At 53.6% G+C, this 20,473-nt stretch overlaps 7 protein-coding genes across 7 annotated transcripts; 4 read left to right on the top strand and 3 right to left on the bottom strand.

The window, feature by feature from the left end:
- Nucleotides 1-1,703: 1,703 nt before the first annotated feature.
- Nucleotides 1,704-2,878, top strand: BBA_09394 (translation machinery-associated protein; the record flags this gene model as incomplete). The annotated part of the gene is made up of 2 exons (XM_008604491.1): nt 1,704-2,338; nt 2,392-2,878. 2 exons carry the CDS (start codon nt 1,704-1,706, stop codon nt 2,876-2,878), a joined length of 1,122 nt encoding a protein of 373 aa, XP_008602713.1.
- Nucleotides 2,879-3,437: 559 nt separating this feature from the next.
- On the bottom strand, nt 3,438-5,066 carry BBA_09393 (sugar transport protein; the record flags this gene model as incomplete). Its single annotated transcript, XM_008604490.1, has 3 exons — nt 3,438-3,843; nt 4,049-4,204; nt 4,273-5,066. 3 exons carry the CDS (start codon nt 5,064-5,066, stop codon nt 3,438-3,440), a joined length of 1,356 nt encoding a protein of 451 aa, XP_008602712.1.
- A 2,854-nt stretch (nt 5,067-7,920) lies between these two features.
- On the top strand, nt 7,921-9,889 carry BBA_09392 (Alkaline phosphatase-like protein; the record flags this gene model as incomplete). Its single annotated transcript, XM_008604489.1, has 3 exons — nt 7,921-8,359; nt 8,424-8,684; nt 8,751-9,889. The coding sequence occupies 3 exons, from the start codon at nt 7,921-7,923 to the stop codon at nt 9,887-9,889; spliced, it is 1,839 nt and encodes a 612-aa protein (XP_008602711.1).
- A 1,155-nt stretch (nt 9,890-11,044) lies between these two features.
- On the top strand, nt 11,045-12,344 carry BBA_09391 (mitochondrial carrier protein; the record flags this gene model as incomplete). The annotated part of the gene is made up of 3 exons (XM_008604488.1): nt 11,045-11,378; nt 11,928-12,074; nt 12,136-12,344. 3 exons carry the CDS (start codon nt 11,045-11,047, stop codon nt 12,342-12,344), a joined length of 690 nt encoding a protein of 229 aa, XP_008602710.1.
- A 546-nt stretch (nt 12,345-12,890) lies between these two features.
- Nucleotides 12,891-14,727, bottom strand: BBA_09390 (threonine synthase; the record flags this gene model as incomplete). The annotated part of the gene is made up of 3 exons (XM_008604487.1): nt 12,891-14,071; nt 14,145-14,517; nt 14,629-14,727. The coding sequence occupies 3 exons, from the start codon at nt 14,725-14,727 to the stop codon at nt 12,891-12,893; spliced, it is 1,653 nt and encodes a 550-aa protein (XP_008602709.1).
- An 875-nt stretch (nt 14,728-15,602) lies between these two features.
- On the bottom strand, nt 15,603-17,219 carry BBA_09389 (uncharacterized protein; the record flags this gene model as incomplete). The annotated part of the gene is made up of 1 exon (XM_008604486.1): nt 15,603-17,219. One exon carries the CDS (start codon nt 17,217-17,219, stop codon nt 15,603-15,605), a length of 1,617 nt encoding a protein of 538 aa, XP_008602708.1.
- A 733-nt stretch (nt 17,220-17,952) lies between these two features.
- Nucleotides 17,953-20,332, top strand: BBA_09388 (cobalamin-independent methionine synthase; the record flags this gene model as incomplete). Its single annotated transcript, XM_008604485.1, has 2 exons — nt 17,953-18,025; nt 18,105-20,332. 2 exons carry the CDS (start codon nt 17,953-17,955, stop codon nt 20,330-20,332), a joined length of 2,301 nt encoding a protein of 766 aa, XP_008602707.1.
- Nucleotides 20,333-20,473: the final 141 nt, after the last annotated feature.

The raw sequence follows: 20,473 nt of genomic DNA, 5'->3' as shown, positions 1-20,473 counted from the left end.
AAATAGCTTTTTTATTCTATATTAAGGCTATAACTAGAATTACTGATCTTAGCTTACATGTAAATTCGGCTAGGTGTATTAATCACCCGTTTGCACACCGCCTTCCTCTTGTGATTGCAACACTAGTCGGTCTGGACTCTGCTCCCAAAAAGGAAGTGTGTGTACTTGAAGGTTCAGCTTCCGAGCGAAAGACCTATTTAGAGTAAATTCGTGGCAGTCCTGTTGGCGAGAAGATCGATATATATTTTGCTCAGACCCGAGCTCACAGTCGAGTGCAACATCGTATATATTTGAAACACCCAGACCTCGCAAAATGAGGCTGCTTCAACATGGTACAACGAATGCTGTGGCACATACGAGCCTGCCAGCTGCGTCTCATCGCGCAGGAAATGGGTATTCGAGCCACCAAAGGCGACAGAAGACTCAGACAAATGCGATCGGATGAGGGCAAGGTTGCGTGCGACGTGGCGCTCGACGTGGCTCTCGACGTGGCTCTCCAGGTGACGCAAGTCCCAGCCGCACAGCAGTAGTGACTTTTCCCTTGCAGTTTCATGAGCCGACGAGTTTCTATTCAGACTGTCACCACCAGCGAGCTGTCTAGAGCTGGCCCAACAACAGGCAACCGCCACCAGGACTGGCAGCAGAACTTTCATCATCGTCTGACCAAACGCGAAAGAAACCACAACCGTGCAGTCCAGTGCGGCGGAAAGAGGATTCGTAATGAAATCGATTGTTTGACGCCAGCTAAATTCGCAATAATAAATTCACATGTGGCCTTCCTTTGTGCCAGATCTCGCGTCTGATATGGTATTACATGCTTCTCCTTCCCTCAAAGGCGCCGATGCTGTCAATGATGATTGCATTGTCCAACGTCGCCCGGCTAAATGTACAATGCGTAGCTTTTTCTGCGTTTCGTGTCTGCACCGCCCTTCTCACTATGCCATGCCTTCATGTCGATTTGGCTTTAGCGCCAGTGACAGGCGTTTTTGTCGAATTGACCTCTAGAAAGTGGTATACAATGATGAGAAGCATGGCGGCAGATCCAAGGAAGATTGCAAGTGTGTAGAGATCGTTATCGGAAATCATCCTGGCGGTCGTTTGTGGGCGCAACTGTCTCAAGGAGGATCGTGAAATGGGAGAACGTGCAATCTGCACAGAATTAGTAATCGCGTCGAGCCATAGGCTTAGTTTTGCCCTGATCAGGGTGCTCACAGGATCAACGACAATAATGTAGTGTATGGTGTGCTCGCGCAAGTATAACCCAGCATTGAAGTTGGGAACTGGTATACGTAGCTTCGTGGAGCTCTGGCAGGGGACTGCTGACTTGCTGGCGTGGGTCGCGACAAGGCATGAGCTGGCTGTCCAATCGCCGGCGCGGCGCGGTCTCTGCTGCGCCAGCCAAAAAGTTGCCTGCCCAAAAATGAGGGCCATGCACGTGATCTCAGTGACCTCATCCACCCACGGCATACTCCCCACTAAAGAGTCGAAACATCTTTTACAAGATTTACGACGAAAAGCCCTTTCAGGCCAACGACGAGGGCAGAAGAGGTCGGGATAGCCATTTTCCGACATTGGATAGCGAGGAGCAACTGTCACCAATTCGGAAGAGCAGTATAACCTCGACTTTCAACGCGCCTGTATATATTTTCGCCTAACCCCCACCACCCGCCACTACCTTCGCCAGCGAGCCGTCATCGCCCAGCATGGCCAAGAAGGAGAAGCAACCGGCCGCGGCCAAGAACAAGGCCTCGGCCGCCAAGGTTGTGGAGGACCGTACCTTTGGCATGAAGAATAAAAAGGGCGCCTCGGCGCAAAAACAAATTGCGCAGATGACGAGCAATCTCAAAGGCAGCGGCTCGGCCGAACAGAAGAAGAAGGAAGCCGAAAAGGCACAGCGCGAGCGCGAGAAGAAGGCCGCCGAGGATGCCAAGAAGGAAGCCGCTCTGCTTCTCGGCCGCCCCGCGCAGGTGCAAAAGATTCCGTTTGGTGTCGACCCCAAAACGGTGGTCTGCATCTTTTGGAAAAAGGGCGACTGTGAAAAGGGAAAGAAATGCAAGTTTGCGCACGATCTGTCGGTGGAGCGCAAGACGGAAAAGAGAAACTTGTACACGGACGAGCGAAAAGACGAGGAGGAAAAGAAGAAGCAGGAGACATCGGCGGACTGGGACGAGGAGAAGCTACGCTCCGTCGTTCTGTCTAAAAAGGGCAATCAAAAGAGTACTACAGACAAAGTGTGCAAGTTCTTTGTCTCTGCTATCGAAGACGGCAAATATGGTTGGTTCTGGATTTGCCCCAACGGTGGCGATAAATGCATGTACAAGCATGCTCTACCACCTGGGTACGTTGCTTTTCAGCTTTTCAGCAGCGTTGCTTTGCTAACCAACCTTGTAGCTTCGTCCTTAAGACCAAGGAACAGCGAGCCGCCGAGAAGGCCTTGCTGGACAAGTCCCCGTTGAAGACCCTCACCCTCGAAGACTTTCTCGAGTCTGAACGCCACAAGCTCACCGGCACCCTCACACCCGTCACACCGGAAACCTTTGCCAAGTGGAAACAGGATCGGATGGATAAAAAGGCCGCCGAGGAGCAGCTTCGCAAGGCCAAGGACAATACCGGCAGAGCCCTCTTCGAGAGTGGCAAGTGGACCGGCGAGGACGAGTCCGAGGACGAAGACGACGATATTTTCAATCTGCAAAAGCTCCGCCGCGAGACGGAGGCCATCCAGTCGAGAAGGGAGGAGGAGCGTTTGGCCCAGCAACACGGGTACGAGCTGCCCCCCGTGGCGGGCCAAGCCAGCGAGGATGTCGCGGGTGAGGACGCTGTCGAGGACGCTGCCGAGGGCGCGGCCGAGGCGACGAATGGTGAGGCGGCTGCGTCATGAGCGGCTCGTGCCGCGCCGTACACAGCCACGACAAGAGCCGAGCCAACCTCCCTCGCGAGGAGGATATTGTGCAGACGTGCTGCGTAAGGGAGCTTTTCGAGGTCATTGCTATACCCGGCATTTCTCCACAGCAGCTCGCGGCAGTAGCGGACAAACGAAGCCGGACTCGACCACCCTGAGTCAGGCGTATGCTGATCTTGTAAATTACGCCAGGGTATGATAACAGGTGGGGAGACAAAGAATCCAAGCTCTCGAACACTGCTCAAATTGCAAGGCGTTGGAGTCGTACAAAGAAGTAAAAAAGAAATTATCCTTGGAAGGAACAAGGAGCATTGCATACATCATGGGGAAGGGCTGGTATCTGCTGGCATCCATACATGTGGAGTTTTCATATTCATCCAACAAGATTTGAATTTCCAATGATGCACTGCATTGATTATATAGCCAACTTACGGTTCATACGTGTGTGAGCCTGTTGTGATGAAGGCGAACGGGTTTCGACAAGTTAAGCTCTGATGCCCGTATAGATCGAAAAGGGGCCTTTTCGGTTTTCGTAATGTCAGAGTTCACCGGATCCGCTTGAGCGGCCACTGGCCTCTTTACATGGTGACCGTTTTCTTTCAGACTTGAGCTCCTCCGAATCGCTCGTTCGCCCCGAGTTCGCTGGCAGGACCGTGTCGCAGAAGTGGCGCAGCGGCACCCCGGCCTCGAACAGAGCATTAATCTCCTCGAGCGTGCGGCCTTTCATCTCGGGCATGCAGAGGTAGGCAACGACAGTTATGGCAAAGCACAGCGAGCCGTACACAAAGCCGACCTTGCCGCCGAGCCCCGCGTATCCCGGATTGATGAGGTACGGCATGGTAAACGACGTCAAGAAAGTGATGACGATTGATATGCTGCAGGCGAGCAGACTCGTCTTTTCGCGGACGCGAGTGTGAGCGACCTCGCCAACAATAATGTATGATCTGTTTCTGGTCAGCCCGCCTTATTCCCCTCCTTTCTCTTTGTTTGTCAAAGGTGGCGCTGGTAGCTCATGAGACAGGTGCATTGTTGTTTCATTTCTTTGTTCCCCGACCCTTTTTTTTCCTCCCCTTTGTTGGCGACGAAATGATCGTCGCAGCAGCGAGAGCCGGTAAGAGCGGATGCCGCCGGGAAGAGGGGCGCACTTACACAGGAGCCCAGGACATGTGGTACGCCATACTGAAGAGGGTAATGGCCGCTACCAGCATGTTTCTAGTGTCGTGGGAGGGATGGTGGACGGTGGAGACAATCCCGACTATGTATAAAAATGCACCCATGAGGAAGCCTCCAATCAATAAGATGGGTCTGTGATCGAGCGCCCAGAATGGCTTGGTGTAAGCAACATGACCGGACGATTCATCAACTCCACATACCTGCGACCAATTCCATCTACCAAAGACCAAGCAATTACATTACCACCCATGCCAGCGACGTTGGAAAGCATGGTAAAAAGCAGCGCCTGGGAGGCGAAACCGTTACGCTGGTAGAACACGGCCGCATACTGGCTCACAAACGCCTGGCCCGTAATCTGCTGGCCCACCATGGCCATGACAGCAATAAAGGTGCGAATACGGTTCTTGCCCTCAAACATCTCCCGCCAGGGTCCCTTTTGCGTGTCCGCCAAGTTCTCACGAAGTGTCTGCAGGGACTCCCTCAGGTCGCCCTCCGATAGACGGCCCTTGTGCAGGGCGCGTAGCGACTCCTTGGCGTCGCCCTCGCGATTCCGGGCCAGCAGCCAGCGCGGAGACTCAGGGATCAGTGGCCAGAGCGCCAGCAGGAGGGCGGGGGTCACCAGCTGCAGCCCCACGGGAATGCGCCACGAGGCGTCCGAAGGGATCGATTTGGTGCCCAGATTGATGAGTGAGGAGACGAGCTGGCCCAACACAATCATCATCTGCATCATCGACGTCGTGAGCCCTCGCAGCTGCGGCGGCGTGCACTCGGCCTGGTAGACGGGCACCACGATGATGCAGAACCCCGTCATGGCAAAGTTGACTATACGGCCAATGGTGAACTGCACCGTCGTCGTCGCACTCGTCTGCAGTGTGACACCGACGACGGATATGCATGCCAGTCCGGCCAGGGCGGTTCGGCGACCCCAACGCTCACAGATGGGACCGCAAACCAGGGCACCGATGAGCTTGCCAATGAAGGGCGTGGCCGTCATCACAGATGATAGGTAGCTCGATAGAAAGTAAAGGCCCGTTTTCGAGTCTAGTTGGCCAAATTTTTTGGCGAAATCTGCAGTATCCAGAAAAATTAGCAACGCTGACCTAGTCTTGCAGCTATTAAGTTATTAAGTGGGTGTTGTCAGTCCCCCTTCCCTTGGCATCTTGACGAGAGAGTCTCGGCCCATCACGCAATGCTGAATTGATAGGGTGGTGTGGGCAGCAACATAGTTATATGTATGGGCGTAGATGGCTGCCGTGACCACTTGTAGCGGGCGCTTCTGGTGTGGCATCCTGCAGATGGATTCGATGCAAGGAGGGGACGGGTGAGAACCCGTCGCAACGATGGGACAGAAAGGCAGACCAACTAGTCTTCTGTCTTGTGGGATAAAAGAGCAAGAAGAAACGCACAGGATACAGAGAAGCACAGATCAGAAAAGTCGGACTTACGCTGCATTGCCTGCACACCTGCGAAATTCCCGACATCAAAGCCAAAATTGAAGCCACACAAGGCAGTGTAACTACGGACCACATGTTAGTAAGAACATCGTATGTTTCTGTATATTTTGCGTTCCAGTTTCCAGTTAATGATTGCTTCGAGCCTCTCTCATCTCTGATGCTTCTATTCGGCTAAATAGTTGAATCTCGCTCCCAGTTGCCATCTTCAACATGCAGGCATAGGGTTTCAGAGAGACAAGGGGAACGGTAAGAGATTTCCCGAGAGATGGCGAAACGAAACAGAGAGCTCAGAGGAAAAGATGTGGGATCCAGAGCTGACAGCGAAAGAAGCGGAACCACGTCCCATGCCACGTACAAGGCAACAAATAGAATCATAGGCGTAGCTAGCCGAAGACGCTCGATAAAGGAAAGCTTCTGCATGGGGTGAGCATTGTTGGCTCTCATCGTGATGGCCTCCATCGTCGGCGATTTTTTGAAGCCGTGTTTTCAAGTCACCGTGGAGCTGGGGAGAGGTGGGTGTTGGCGTGCAATCTGGCGTGTCGTACGAAGATCTGTGCAGCCAGCCAGTCTAAATGTCAAAAACAAGTGCACGACAGGAACGAAAATCGAGGTTCCGGAGAGGCGCTGCGATGCAGCCCTTTTGACCACTTCCGTTTGCCTGTCAACTGTTTGCTTTTCAAGACATTGCCTGACTGTGGCTGGTCATGAAGAATCCTTGCTGCAAATTTGGGCTGGAAAGGGATATCCAGCCCGGGGTAATATGCAAACGATTCTCTACGCAGACAAACATGCCATCAAGCATGACCTCTCTGCCATCCGGAGTACTTCGTAGTAAATTCAGTGTCCACGGACGCTCTGGACCGGACTGAACCCTGGTCTGATTCAGTTCCCGAGACACAAGACATTCTGCAGGCTACAGCAGGGTAGTGGGGTATCATAACGTTTTATTTCTGAGATGCCGCCATACAAGTATTGATCCGAAGGCTGCCGACGTATTACTTGTGTTTATTTCTGTCGGCATTTGGACGAGTGGCTGCTATAGTACCAACCACAACCGAGGCAGGACTCATTCGAGGTCAATCAAGCCTCTGGCGGTGTTTCCGTAATTGCAGAGTTAATCGGTGCCCCACGTAGAGAATGCGGGTCGAAGTACTAGTAATTCATGGTTTTCTCGCGCCGGGTCTGTTACAGTTCCAATGCGCAGATGACATGTTAGTTCTTGTTTTCAAAGTTAAACATCTCACTGGCACTTTACTCAACAGTCGAGTCGAGCGCTGAAAAAAAATAAATAAGTTGTCAATGGGGAGGGCGGTAAGGTGTGGGCGCCGCCGTCGTCGAAATCGCCATATTGGTTGGGGGGCACAACCAGAACCGGGTCGTTGCAGCCGGCAGCGCCCTCCAACTCCGCCTTGTGGCTCGTACAGAGTAGCTGATATAACTGAATCAAAAATGTCTGGGGCGAAAACTGCATCATTGTGCTGGATGCCGCAAGGCCAAGGCTGGTGCAGCTGGCCCTGGTTCCCCGGTGCCGGCTGCGCAGATGCACGTCAAGTCAAAGACTTCATTCAACGCAAGCCTGCTCGCTGTGTCAAAAGATATCCTGTTTGACTGCCCAACTTTATAAGCTCGTTTACTGATCCCAGTCATTCGCTTCACTAGTTAGCTCTTGCGTGCCTTGCCAAGTCGCCGCTTCCACGCAAACATATTTTCTCCGAGCGCTATGCAACGCTCATGTGCGTGACGCCCGCCATGCCGACTGCACTTCCGGATTGGTCAGTCTGCAAGCCCGATGCAAGCCTCATTTACATGGCGCACCCATGTCCCACTGGCCGGTTTCTGGTCCAGTGGCTCCCTTCCAGCCCATACAGCGGGCGCTATACTTGAAGCTCCGTCCTGGTTTTCTTTCGCGGCCGATGTCCGTACTGAAGAGTGTAGTTTCATTCTGGTGCCGGTCGCACCAGATAAGAGAAATTTGTTGGCCCCATCCCAGTACTTGGCCGTGAGTCTATGGCTGTAGCTTCTGCAAGAGCCAGAACGTGAAAAGGAACGCGCCAAGTCCTGCCGAAGTCCGCACTCAAATCCGCATTTGAATACTTTGCAGACCTCGTGGCCATGCAGACGAGTACAGCCTTGCTCGTGCGAGTTCCTATGCTAGTCTCTGTTCAGCTAATTCAGGCAAGGGTTGGCTACCTCTTCTTGTGATAAAGAGGGGAAATAGAGGTCAACTGGCGCTGGTTGGTGGTGTGTGAGTCTGGGAGTTCGTAGATGACCGTACCTCTTGTAAATTGTACTTAAACGTCGAGACTACTCCTTCCTGCCCAGATTTGTTCGAAAGGCTTCCATTGCCTGCTTTCACTGAGCTTGACCTCGTTGTAGACGTCTCTCTCGCAAGAAATGGCGCGGCCGAACTTTCTGATCATTGTTGCCGACGACTTAGGCTTCAGCGACTGTGGCTGCTTCGGATCCGAGATTCAAACACCCAGAATCGACGAAATTGCTCAGGAACAGAATGCACTGCGTTTCACAAACTTTCATGTGGCGGCAGCGTGCTCGCCAACTCGGTCAATGCTGATGACAGGAACCGACCATCACCTTGCTGGCCTCGGAGAGCTTGCCGAGTTTACCCGTAGCTCTGTCGCTCATCAGGGTCAGCCTGGCCATGAAGGATACCTGAATGATCGCGTTGTTGCTCTTCCAGAGCTCCTGCAGGACGGCGGTTATTACACTATGATGGCTGGGAAATGGCATCTGGGGTTAAAGCCTCAACACTATCCCATTCATCGCGGCTTTCACAGGTCCTTTGCCCTTTTGCCCGGTTGTGCCAACCACTATGGTATTGAAGCCCCAAAATGGCATCCAGAAAAGCAAAATGTGTACTAACAACGTCGTGATTTCAGGGTATGAGCCACAGTATGAAGATCAGGACCACGCAGATCGTTTTTTCGAAACGGCCACTCGAGCTTTACACGTCGAGGGTAGTGAGGTAGCAGAGCTTCCGGAACAGTTCTATTCCTCGGACGCGTATGCCTCCAAGCTCATAGAATACCTTTCTGAGCGAGACGATAATGATGCTAAGAAGCCATTCTTTGCCTATCTTCCATTCTCCGCCCCTCACTGGCCACTACAGGCCCCGAAGGAGGTGGCAGATAAATACAAAGGTATGATTCCCTTGTCCAGTCGTTTGTTGTTGTTTTGATTAGTTATGATTGATTAGTTTCCTGAAGGCATGTATGAGAATGGGCCACAGGTTCTCAAATCGGAACGTGTTGATCGTCTGAAGAAGCTTGGTCTTGTTGACCAGGACATTATTTCGCATCCAATCGTACGTGTCGGTGAGCAAGAGTCTCAGCAATGGGAGGATTTGCCACAAGTGACAAGGGAAAGCTCTTCGAGAGCTATGGAAGTATACTCGGGCATGGTAGATCGCATGGATTGGAATATTGGTCGAGTTATCGACCATCTTCGTAAGACGGGCGAATATGATAACACCATGATTCTGTTCATGTCGGACAACGGAGCTGAAGGGGCTTCCTATGAAGCACAGCCGATTCTGGGAGACAAGGTGGCTGCCCACATTGCCAAATACTATAACAACTCTCTAGATAATATTGGTCGAGGCGATTCGTTTGTATGGTACGGAGCGCTGTGGGCGCAAGCGGCGACGGCGCCATCCAGGCTGTTCAAGATGCATTCAACTGAAGGCGGGTGCCGCGTGCCGCTCGTTGTCAAGCCACCAAAGAGCAAAAACGTCTCAGATGCGCGCATTACCAAGGCGTACTGCACAGTCATGGATATCGTGCCGACTGTTCTGGAAATGGCTGGTTTAAGTCACCCCGGCACATATTACAGGGGCCGAGAAATTGCTGGTCTGCGGGGAAAAAGCTGGTATCCTTATTTGCGGTCTCTGCATGCAGCGGAAGGTGAGAAGAAGCGCTGTAAAGATGAGGAGTTTGACATCCATGACGATACATATGTGACGGGCTTCGAAATTGCTGGCTCGGGAGCCCTGAGACAAGGTCACTGGAAGTTGGTATTTGTGCCTGCACCACGAGGGCCCCAGGAGTGGGAGCTGTTCCATATGAAGAAAGATCCTGGAGAGACAAAGAACCTTCGTTACGCAGAGCCGGCTAAGTTTGCCGAGCTGATGCGCCTGTGGGAGGAGTACAAGGCGGAGGTGGGATGCATCGGAGTGGCAGGCGAGTTCCCCGAGGCGGTACAGGGACAGCGTGCGTCGCTTAACGACGAGTTCGCGGATCCATATAGCTGGATCAAGTTCATCGGCCGGCCGAGTCTTGTGCCGGGTCATTTGGAGCATATTCGAGTCGTGATGGACCCAACAGTGAGGAGCAGAGTGGCGACTTAGTGATGGAGTTGGTCGTTTCGAATGCGCAAACAGGTGATGAATGCTGTATTTAGTTTACTGATCATGATGACTGGCGGCTGAGAATGGCTAATTTTGCGTCTTGCACGGCTGCTGTAAAGTGTGGTTGTTGTCTTTGTTTGAACGTCATGAGGCTAAATGTGTATATAAGTACCCTGTAAAAGGGCACGTTGGCAGACGGCTGGCAGACAGCTGCCAATACGCTAATATGTAGCCCCCACAATAGTCTGGCGCTTCGGCTCGTCGCTTTGAGGTCATAGCAGCGTGAGTGCTTGAGTGCCTATTTACAGGTGATTCCGAGCAATGTGTGGGAATTTGATGGTGATTTGCTCTGGCATGCTGGCTGCATCTACCTAGGGATGCTCACTCGTGGCGTGTCTCCTTCATTTGCCACTCCTCTCTCAATTGAGTGCTAGGACGGCTCCCTCATTACCGTCATTAGCACAACACATCCACACTTGCAGCATCTGCAGCACCTGCAGCAGTACCTGCCAGACTACCGAGCTCTGCCAGCTGCCAGCCCCATCTCCACCTTTTCGATCCCCTCATCTGTAAAGCTGCGTTCAAGATAGCGTCTGCTGCCCAAACAGTTAAATCATCCATCTTTCATCCCTTTCATCGAATTTCTCACTCGTGTCAGGCATCTTGGTTGGTCTGCGCTAAATCTCGGAACTTGCTGTGCTCTCCCATCTTGGTCAGGCCTGTCGGCCGGCCGAATCGCCTGTGGGCCTCTTCGCAGCCCCCGCCCCGCCATCGGGCTCATCGTCGAGTCAAGCAAAGCTGTTCCGTCAACCTACTATCGCCCTGTTCAATCAATCTCATCTAGTCCACCGCACCCCACGTTTCATTTCGAAACCTCTCGTCTCTCCCAGAAACTCTGAATAATAGCCGCTCCCTACGGGCCTCTCTCCGTACCGCCAGCGCGTCCGGTGTCGTAATTGGTCTCAATCCGAAAAACGCAAGTGGCGCCTTCTTTCTCAACCTTCCACCCTTTCCCACGAGCTTCAATTTATTGATGCACACGGCGCTTCTGGCGATTGGCCACGCTGCGATCACCGCTCCAGACTCTGGCCTCGAATAATCGGGGCCATAGCCTGAAGACGTCTGTGACCGGCCGCTGCCACCTCGCCAGAGGCAATGACCCTTGACGCCAGCGCAAGCGAAAGCTCAGCCAACTCGCAACATGGGCCCGCTGCTGCCGCTCGTCCTTCCATCGCAACTACAATGACAAGTGACTCGTCGCCACAGGCAAATCAAAATGCCACGCCCGCCACCCGCGAGAAGCCTCGCCAATCTCTTTCCAAACGCTACCGCACCGAAATTGCGGCCAGCAGCTCCAGCGTCTTTTCCACCCTCGTCGCATTCCCTCTCGACAGCGTCAAGACTCGCATGCAGACGTATCAGTACCGCGGTTTTCTCGATTGCGTCAAGCAGACATACACAAAAGAATCCTTGGGGGGCTTTTTCCGAGGTAGGTTTCTTGGTTTTGTTGCCGCTGGTGTTGTAAAGTTCACTCGTGGCAAATCTGACTGCAGACGCCAATATGCTAACACCTACTACAATACAGGTGTAACCGCGCCAATGGCCAGTATTACTCTCGTCCGAACCGTCTCCTTCTCAATATACCAACGAGCGAAATATGTTTATGCTGGGTGGGTAAAACAGAACACTGGTTTCGACATCTTGCGCCACGTCAATATGCCAGGCAATTACCCAAACATGTACTCAATTGCCTGCTTTGGTGCGGCTGGCGCAACGGCTGGAGCAGTTATACCCATACTAGCCTGTCCATTCGAGTTGAGCAAACTAAGCTCGCAAGTGTCTGTCTTGTTAGCAGAACGTGGCGGCGCCAAGAAGAAAAGCGCCACCATCGCTCAGAGCTACCAGAATAAAGGCACCATGAGGACTATGGCCACCATTATAAAACATCGAGGCATATTGGGTCTCTATACTGGCTTTCGATTACATCAATGCAAGTCAACTCGACCGGCCATTGCTTGACACCGCTAACATTGTTCAGTGAGGGACACCGTTGGAACAGGTATATACTTTATGGTATATGAAAGTGGAAAGCAGCTTGGAACCACATTTGCCGGGGACAGCAGCAATAAGCTGGCTGTGGTGGCAGCAGGTGGCTCGTGTGGTCTTGTTTCTTGGGCCATTATATGTAAGCTGAAGTCTTGTGGCCGATTGATGACGGATATGATGGAGGCTAACTCTCAAGGCAGATCCGATTGACTCGGCCAAGAGCATTTATCAGCGCAACTCACTTCTCTATGCACGGGGTGAAAAGGTCGAACCGCCACCGAAAATTACGTTTTTCAAGCGGGACATGTATCGCGGACTCGCTGTGTCCATGAGCCGCTCATGCGTCGTCAACGCCATTTTCTTCTCCTCGTTTGAATTCATCAAGAAACACATCAAGGATAATGGCTGAGCGTAAACTGCGAAACCCCTCTATCGCTTTTCGCAATCTCCCTGCTTCGAGACGACTGTTGCGCTGCAAGGACAAACAAACAATGTACACTACACACCCAAGAAACGACTAAATATTCTACTGATGCATCTACGTCGGCGTTTTTTCGATTGATTTCTGGCATCTTCTTTTCGAGTGTTTTAACATCTTCTGCTGCTCCTTCTGACCGTGGAGGATCTGCCTCGAGCGCCTTTGCTTCTTCTTTCTTGTCAAACCCATTTGGTGCGGCGGATATTTGCGACTATGGAAAAATATGCTATATTGGAGACGAATGCCACGTTTGTTTAGTACAAATGCTAACACAGATGGCACATATTGCAAAATGGTGCATATGCGATTCAGTCTCGGGATTTCGACATGTACAAGAAAAAAATATAAAATGTATCAAACGTTCTGCTTGTATGCTCTAAGCGCCCTGCCCCAAATATCAATAAATGTTTTCCTGTGCCCGTTCCCCATTTCTCCAGCTTAACCACAAATCGTGCTCTTTTCGTAGCCATCACCAGCTTACCGCTGTCCGGCAAGCTCCTTTTCCACCTGCGCCTTGACGTGGTCGCGCACCTTGCGCCAGTCGTTTTCAACAGTCTCTACACGGCGCTCCCTCGTTTCGAGACCCACAAACTCCTGCGGCAGCACCTGCGCCGCGAAATTGAAGCCGGGTTCGCCCGCGAGCGCCTTCTCCACAGCACCCGAGAACTTGGCCGGGTGAGCCGTCGACAGCGAGATGTGCGGGATGCCCGAGGGGGCGCGGGCGACGGAGCGCTGGGTGGCGGCGGCGGCGACGGCCGTGTGAGGGTCGAGCACGTAGCCGAGGCGGCGGTAAAAGCCGGTGATGGTTTCGAGTGTTTCGGCGTCAGTTACGCGCTCCGACTCGAAGTCACGCTGGGCGGCGGCGAGCACATCCTGGTAGACAGGGCCAAAGGAACCGACGTCTTTGAGCTCACGCAACCAGCGGGACACCTCCTGCCCGGCCTGGCGCTCGTTCCAAGCGGCGTCCATGCCGGCGGTGGCGGCAAACTCGTGGGCGAGGAACCACAGCAGGCGCTCAAAGTTACTCGAGACGAGAATGTCCATGGCGGGGCTGAGCGTCTCACGGACGCCCGACGGGTCGGCGCCGACTGCGGGCGCGGTGGCGGCGGTCTCGCCCGACGTCGACGACGACGCGTGCTTTTCGTACTTGCCCGTCTTCCAGAAGCGGTCAAGAATGTCATTTTCGTTCGTTGCGATGACGAGCTTGTCGACGGGCAGCCCCATGCGTTGCGCAAAGTAGCCGGCCAGAATGTCGCCAAAGTTGCCCGTGGGTACAACGAAGCGGACCTTGTCGCCGATTTTGAACTCGGGCGACTGCTTGGCCAGCGAAAAGTAGGCGTGGAAGTAGTAGACAATCTGGGCGAGGATGCGACTCCAGTTGATGGAGTTGACGGCGCCGAGATTGAGGGTGGCATTGGCGTCCTTGTCGGCAAATATGGCCTTGAGAATGTCCTGGCAGTCGTCAAAGGTGCCGCCGACGGAGAGGTTATAGACGTTGGGATCAAGGACCGTCGTCATCTGCGCTTCCTGAACGGGGCTGACGCGGCCCGTCGGGAACATAATGAAGACGGAAACGTCCTTTTTGCCGCGGAGGCCGTAGATGGCGGCGGAGCCTGTATCACCGCTGGTCGCGCCAACGACGGTGAGGTGGTGGCGATCTAATTTGATGAGCCCGTTAGCGTTCTTCTTTGACTACTTTGATCTTCGTTCTCGAGCAGGCGTAATTCGTACCCTTGCCTTCCTTGCCCTCGTTCTTACGCACGAGGAAGTACTCAAACAGGTTGCCGACAAACTGCAGCGCGACATCCTTGAATGCAAACGTCGGCCCGTGAAACAGCTCGAGCAGATAGTGGCTGTTCTCGAGGTGGACGAGCGGCGTGGTGTCGGCGTGGCGAAATGTCGCGTAGCTGCGCTGAATGATGTCACGGAGGTCGGCGGGCGGGATCTCGTCGGGAGAGATGTAGAGCGAGAGCACCTCGTAGGCCAGGTCGGTAAAGGAAAGATCCTTCCAAGACTGCCAATTGGTGGCAGCCGGGATGGCCTCGGGGATGAAGAGACCACCATCGGAGGCGAGGCCCTTGAGGACAGCCTGCTCAAAAGTAAACTGCGCCAAGTTGTTAGTCTATATGATCGGGGTCGTTTATGAAGCTGATATCAGAGAGCAATAAAATGCTCGTCCGCGGTGAGTCCGATGATGGTGCGCGACAAGACGTACTCCAGAGTCCTCGCCACGAGTGCTCAGATACCGATGCGAAGGGTTGCCGGTTGTGGCCTCGGGTTGGGCATCGACCACAGCATTGCCGTTGATCGCCATTGTCTGTTTGGGCGGAGGCCTTAAATGATAGGATGGGGTTTGCAGTTGCCAGGGACAGGTAGTTGGCTCAAGAATCGGGCTTCGGCAATGTTGCTGCTATCCAGAGGCAATCCGATGATTCAAGATGGTTTGGTCGAAAAAATATTTAGTTACCGTAGGTGGGTGGGGGGAACCCGTTATCGGCGACAAGCCTAGTCTAGATTTACGAGTAAATCGCAGCCTGCATCTGCTTTTGTATTTTTGATCTAAGCTTAGCCTTGATGTAGAATGTGATCTCTCAATTCATCACTTTCATGAATTCGTTGCTGCGATGTGATCATTCACCATCATTGCCTTACCTAGCAGCGCGAACATGCCACTTCATGGAGGGGCAGCGACCAGCAGCGGGGCAGAGTCATCGGCTTCCGACACTCGGCCCAAGTCGCCGCCGTCCGGCCAGATGCCATCATGCCAGAGCTAGCGATTCCACCACAGCGCATGCGCTAGTGCTGTTTTTCAAGATTGCGTGCTTGTCCTAAATTAAAAATTGAGAAAAATTAAGGGTCTAATCTGGGGCTCCCGCCAAGTTCTTGAGGCTTTTATCCAACGACGTTGCCCGCCTCGTACACGGACGTTGGGGGGTTGACAAAATGGCTGTGGATGTTCATGCTGTGCGCCGTTACACACGCAACATGCACAAGAGATTGCCAGACCAAATCAATAACTGAGGATTCATTACTTGTTCGTGAATTTCGTGACCATCTACTGGAAGCGATTAGCTATAGCTCTTTAATATGACGCCTCATCTGCCGCCGAATGCTGAACGTCATAAGCAGTGGCTTCCAAGTACAAACTTGTAGAAGCAGTGTTTTGCCAGAGCAATGCGCGAGTCTACCTCACTTGGGTAGGGATTTCAGCAACGGCGCTATCCTTGACCGCTTGCTCAACCCTATTCGATATAGTGGCTTGCTTGCGCTGCCCATTTGTGGTGTTGCTGTTCTCTTGCCAGCTGGTTTCTGTGGGGTCTCTGCGGCAGTTACACCAGGAGCAGGCTTGCAAATCTTTCCATCGTCGACTTTGACGTTGTTGAGCGAAACTGCTTCTTCCACCTTGGAGTCGCTGGTGTCCTCCGTCTCCGTTACAACCCCGGCAATATGTCCATCTGTTGGTTTGGTCGGTGCCTCGTACGCTTCCACCTCAATCACCTCCTGCTTTTTCACTCCGAGCGTTTCGAACTTTTTCGGCCGGCCTCTCTTCTTTGGGACTGTTGCAGGTTTCTGTGACTCTGCTGCCTCCAGTTGCGTGGTCGCAGCCTTTTTCATTTGCTTCACTATCTTTTTCGGCCTTCCTCTCTTCTTTCTGATCGCTTGATCTGGCATAGTGCGAGTCTCAGCCTGGGGTTCGGGGTCGTTAACTGGCTGAGTATCATTCTCTTGATGTCCGTCATCTTCGCTATTGGGCAAAACTACTGTAGGATATCTCTCCTGCGTCTCATCTGGCGTGTTGACTTGAGTAAAACTCGTAAGATCCTCTCCGGACTGAAACTTGCCACGCCGTTGTTTTGCCGCCTTCGACTTGCGAGAGGTCGACTTCTTTGTTTGTGTCTTTTGGCGCTGAGACGTGGCGCTCAATTGCAGAGGGAGCTGATCTGAAGTATCCTGTTGATCCGCCTGATTCTGCAAATCACTAGACGCTGGCTGCTCCACAGCAACATATTGCTCCTTCTGACTGCTCGTCAGCCCGCGAGCATTGATGATGAGGGACGGATCATCGTTCATCGGCACTGTAGGCATCAAACTGCTCGTTATATGGGCGGGTTTGGCTTCGATATTCTCGTCCAAATTGACAGGAGGCATGGTTGGTGGGATGCTGCTGTGGATTGGCAGTGCAGTAGGCGGCATGGAGGAGTCCACGGCATCATTTCTGCGTCGACTCAATCGTTGCCTTTTTTGAGAAGGTGGTGCCATATTTTCCTCCTCATCAACGGCAACACCACCAGTTCCACGATATGCCACAGACGAACCGGTCGCCGTCTTCCGGCCGGCGCGGCGCGCGCCACCACCCCGGTCCTCCTCTGCACTGCTAGGAAACTCATAGGGATCCGCGGTCCTTGTGGTATTTTGCCTCGTCATCTTTTCTCTCATGATAGCCGATTTGACTGCGCGGGAAGCGTAGCCACGGTTCGAGTCCCCAATCACCAATGGCGTGCCGTCTGGGTACTGTGACGGCAGCGACACGGGGTCCGTTTGCTCAGTCCCAGTGGGTGCTGTCATTGGGAGATTCACACTACCAGCTCCGACCCCTCTAAGCTGCTGCGCTCTGGCGGCAGCACTTTGCTGTTCGTAGTAGATGCCTTGAAAGAAAACGGGATCCGTAGACGACGTGGCCAGGCTTACAGGCTCCGACGCGGTGCTGACAAACGAGTGCGGCCCCTCTGCTTGGGCCGCAGGTGGTGGCGAAAAGGCATCACGCTCCGATTCATCATCGGAGTCTGCTATGAAGGCGCGAGCCATGTGTCCAGAGAAGCATATGAGTTGCGTGCAATTTTTGTTGCTGTTGCTTCACTGGAAGGGCGCCTTCACGGTACAGTGTAGCAGACGTGGCCGTGGCCTCACCAACGCGAATCCACGTGACTCATTGGTAAAGATGTGAGAGGTGATGAAGCCAAAGAGCGAGAGAGATTTTATTATTGCCAGCTGGCTTGTCAAATTTATGCGAGCGTTTCGATTATATCCAAGCTTCAGATTTGTTTTGAACCAAACGAAATCTTCTCCTTGGCAGCTTTGTGTTAGCGTGTTCCAGCAACAGCTACAGCACTGGTCGTGGCGTTGTCTGGTAGCTACAGCACCCACCATGGTGGGGTTGCGTGGCCGATGTAGGCTTTTTTCATTTTGCCTTTGTTCTGCTCCCCCCCTCCGCCTTCAGCCATGCGTATTTAAGCCCGCCCCCGCAGTTACCCCTCGCCGGAAATTTCTCCTCCCTCCCATCCTGTTCTTTCTCTTCTGTCAATTCTTGTCTTTGTGCTTCTGAGGGATCTTATACTTTATCCTTCGTCTATCGAGACAGCAGAGGACTGTTACATTGTACGTACCAAGCAGTGCCACCTTCTAACGGGCCCGTTGTTCCGCCTTCGCCGGACCTCCACCCGTTCGTTTGCTTACTGTGCGACAAAGGCGCTAACAAATTGACTGCACCTCAGACATTATATCAAAAACACTGTTGAGAATTCACCGAATAAGCCTCAAAATGGTTCAGTCCGCTGTTCTCGGTTTTCCCCGCATGGGCGTCAACCGCGACCTGAAGAAGGCCACCGAAGCTTGTTAGTCCGCCCAACCCACTGCCCCGCGCTTATGACACTTGACATTGAAGCAGCGTGGTTGCTAACAGCTGAAATTCAGACTGGGGTGGTAAGATCTCACAATCCGACCTCCTTGCTGAGGCCAAGCGCCTCCGTCTTGCCCACTGGAAGATTCAGAAGGATGCCGGCGTGACCTCTGTACCCAGCAACGACTTTGCCCTGTACGACCAGGTTCTCCACCAGATCCAGGACTTTGGTGCTGTCCCTGAGCGCTATACCAAGGATGGCCTTGACACCATCGACCAGTACTTCGCCATGGGCCGTGGCCACCAGAAGGGCGGTGTCGACGTCCCCTCTCTGGAGATGGTGAAGTGGTTCGACTCCAACTACCACTACGTCAAGCCTACCCTCCAGGACAACCAGAGCTTCAAGCTTGTTGACAACCCCAAGGCCGTTGTCGAGTTCAAGGAGGCCAAGGAGGCTGGCATTGAGACCCGCCCCGTCCTCGTCGGCCCTGTGACCTTCCTGCACCTCGGTAAGGCTGACCGTGGCCAGTCGGTCGAGCCCATTGACCTTCTTGACAAGCTGCTGCCCGTCTACGTGGAGTACCTGACCAAGCTCAAGGAGGCTGGTGCCGAGACTGTCCAGATCGACGAGCCTGTCCTCGTCTTTGATCTTCCCGCTAAGACCAAGGCTGCCTTCAAGCCCACCTACGAGAAGTTCGCCAGCCTCGGCGACAAGATCCCCAAGCTCGTCTTCACTACTTACTTCGGCGACATTGTCCACAACCTCGACCTTGTCCCCAAGGACATCTACGCTGTCCATGTTGACCTCGTCCGCAACCCCGAGCAGCTCGACACCGTTATCGGTGCTCTTGGCCCCAAGACCATCCTCTCCGCTGGTGTTGTCGACGGCCGCAACATCTGGAAGACCAACCTTAAGCGCGCCATTGAGACTGTTGAGTCTGCCATTCAGAAGCTTGGCAAGGACCGTGTCATTGCTGCTACCTCGTCTTCCCTCCTCCACACTCCCCACACCCTTGCCTCTGAGAAGAAGCTCGATCCTGAGGTTGCTGACTGGTTCTCGTTTGCCTCCGAAAAGGCTGTCGAGATCGCCCTGATTGCCAAGGCTGTCACGGAGGGCCCCGCCTCCGTCAAGGAGCAGCTCGAGGCCAACGCCAAGTCTATGCAGGCTCGTGCCTCTTCTGCCCGCACCAACAACCCCCAGGTCAAGGAGCGCCAGTCCAAGATCACTCCCCAGGACTACAGCCGCAAGGCTGAGTTCCCCGTCCGTATCAGCGAGCAGGAGAAGAAGCTCAACCTTCCTCTCTTCCCCACCACTACCATTGGTTCTTTCCCCCAGACCAAGGAGATTCGCCAGCAGCGTCAGCGTTTCACCAAGGGCGAGATCACCGAGGCCGAGTATGACAAGTTCATCGAGAAGGAGATTGATGACAACGTCCGCATCCAGAAGGAGCTTGGCCTGGACGTCTACGTTCACGGCGAGCCTGAGCGCAACGATATGGTTCAGTACTTCGGTGAGCGCCTTGACGGCTATGCTTTCACCACCCACGCCTGGGTCCAGTCGTACGGCTCTCGTTGCGTACGTCCCCCCATCATTGTCGGTGACATCTCTCGCCCTGCTCCTATGACTGTAAAGGAGTCCAAGTACGCCGTCTCCGTCTCTGATAAGCCCATGAAGGGTATGCTTACTGGCCCCGTCACTTGCCTGAGATGGTCTTTCCCCCGTGATGATGTCCACCAGTCCGTCCAGGCTGAGCAGCTTGCTCTCGCCCTCCGTGACGAGGTTGTCGATCTCGAGAAGGCCGGCGTCGATGTCATTCAGGTCGACGAGCCCGCTCTCCGTGAGGGTCTCCCTCTTCGCTCTGGCAAGGAGCGTGACGCCTACCTCGCCTGGGCCGTCAACGCTTTCAAGCTCTCTACTGCTGGTGTCGAGAACGCCACCCAGATCCACTCTCACTTCTGCTACTCGGAGTTCCAGGACTTCTTCCACGCCATCGCTGCTCTCGATGCCGATGTCCTCTCCATCGAGAACAGCAAGTCTGACGCCAAGCTCCTCCGTGTCTTTGTCGACTCTGCCTACCCCCGCCACATTGGTCCCGGTGTCTATGACATCCACTCTCCCCGTGTTCCCAGCGAGCAGGAGATCAAGGACCGCATCCAGGAGATGCTCCAGTTCCTCAAGCCTGACCAGCTCTGGATCGATCCCGACTGCGGTCTCAAGACCCGCCAGTGGAAGGAGACCAAGGAGGCTCTGGCTAACATGGTCAGCGCCGCCAAGGCCTTCCGTGCCCAGTACACCAAATAAGCAGCTACAACATGCTAGCTTGGGTTGGAGTACGGGTGTGGTGACGTGAGAGTGCGTCTCAAGGGACAGGCATTCGAAAAGCGTTGTATTCTCTTTGTTTTGCTTTGAAGGCTGCGTGAAAATGATGCAGGCTACGATTTC

This window comes from Beauveria bassiana (assembly GCF_000280675.1).
Source record: "Beauveria bassiana ARSEF 2860 unplaced genomic scaffold BBA_S00052, whole genome shotgun sequence".
Classification (NCBI taxonomy): domain Eukaryota; kingdom Fungi; phylum Ascomycota; class Sordariomycetes; order Hypocreales; family Cordycipitaceae; genus Beauveria; species Beauveria bassiana.
The sequence above is the reverse complement of the archived record's forward strand: the minus strand, read 5'-3'. Positions and strand labels throughout refer to the sequence as shown.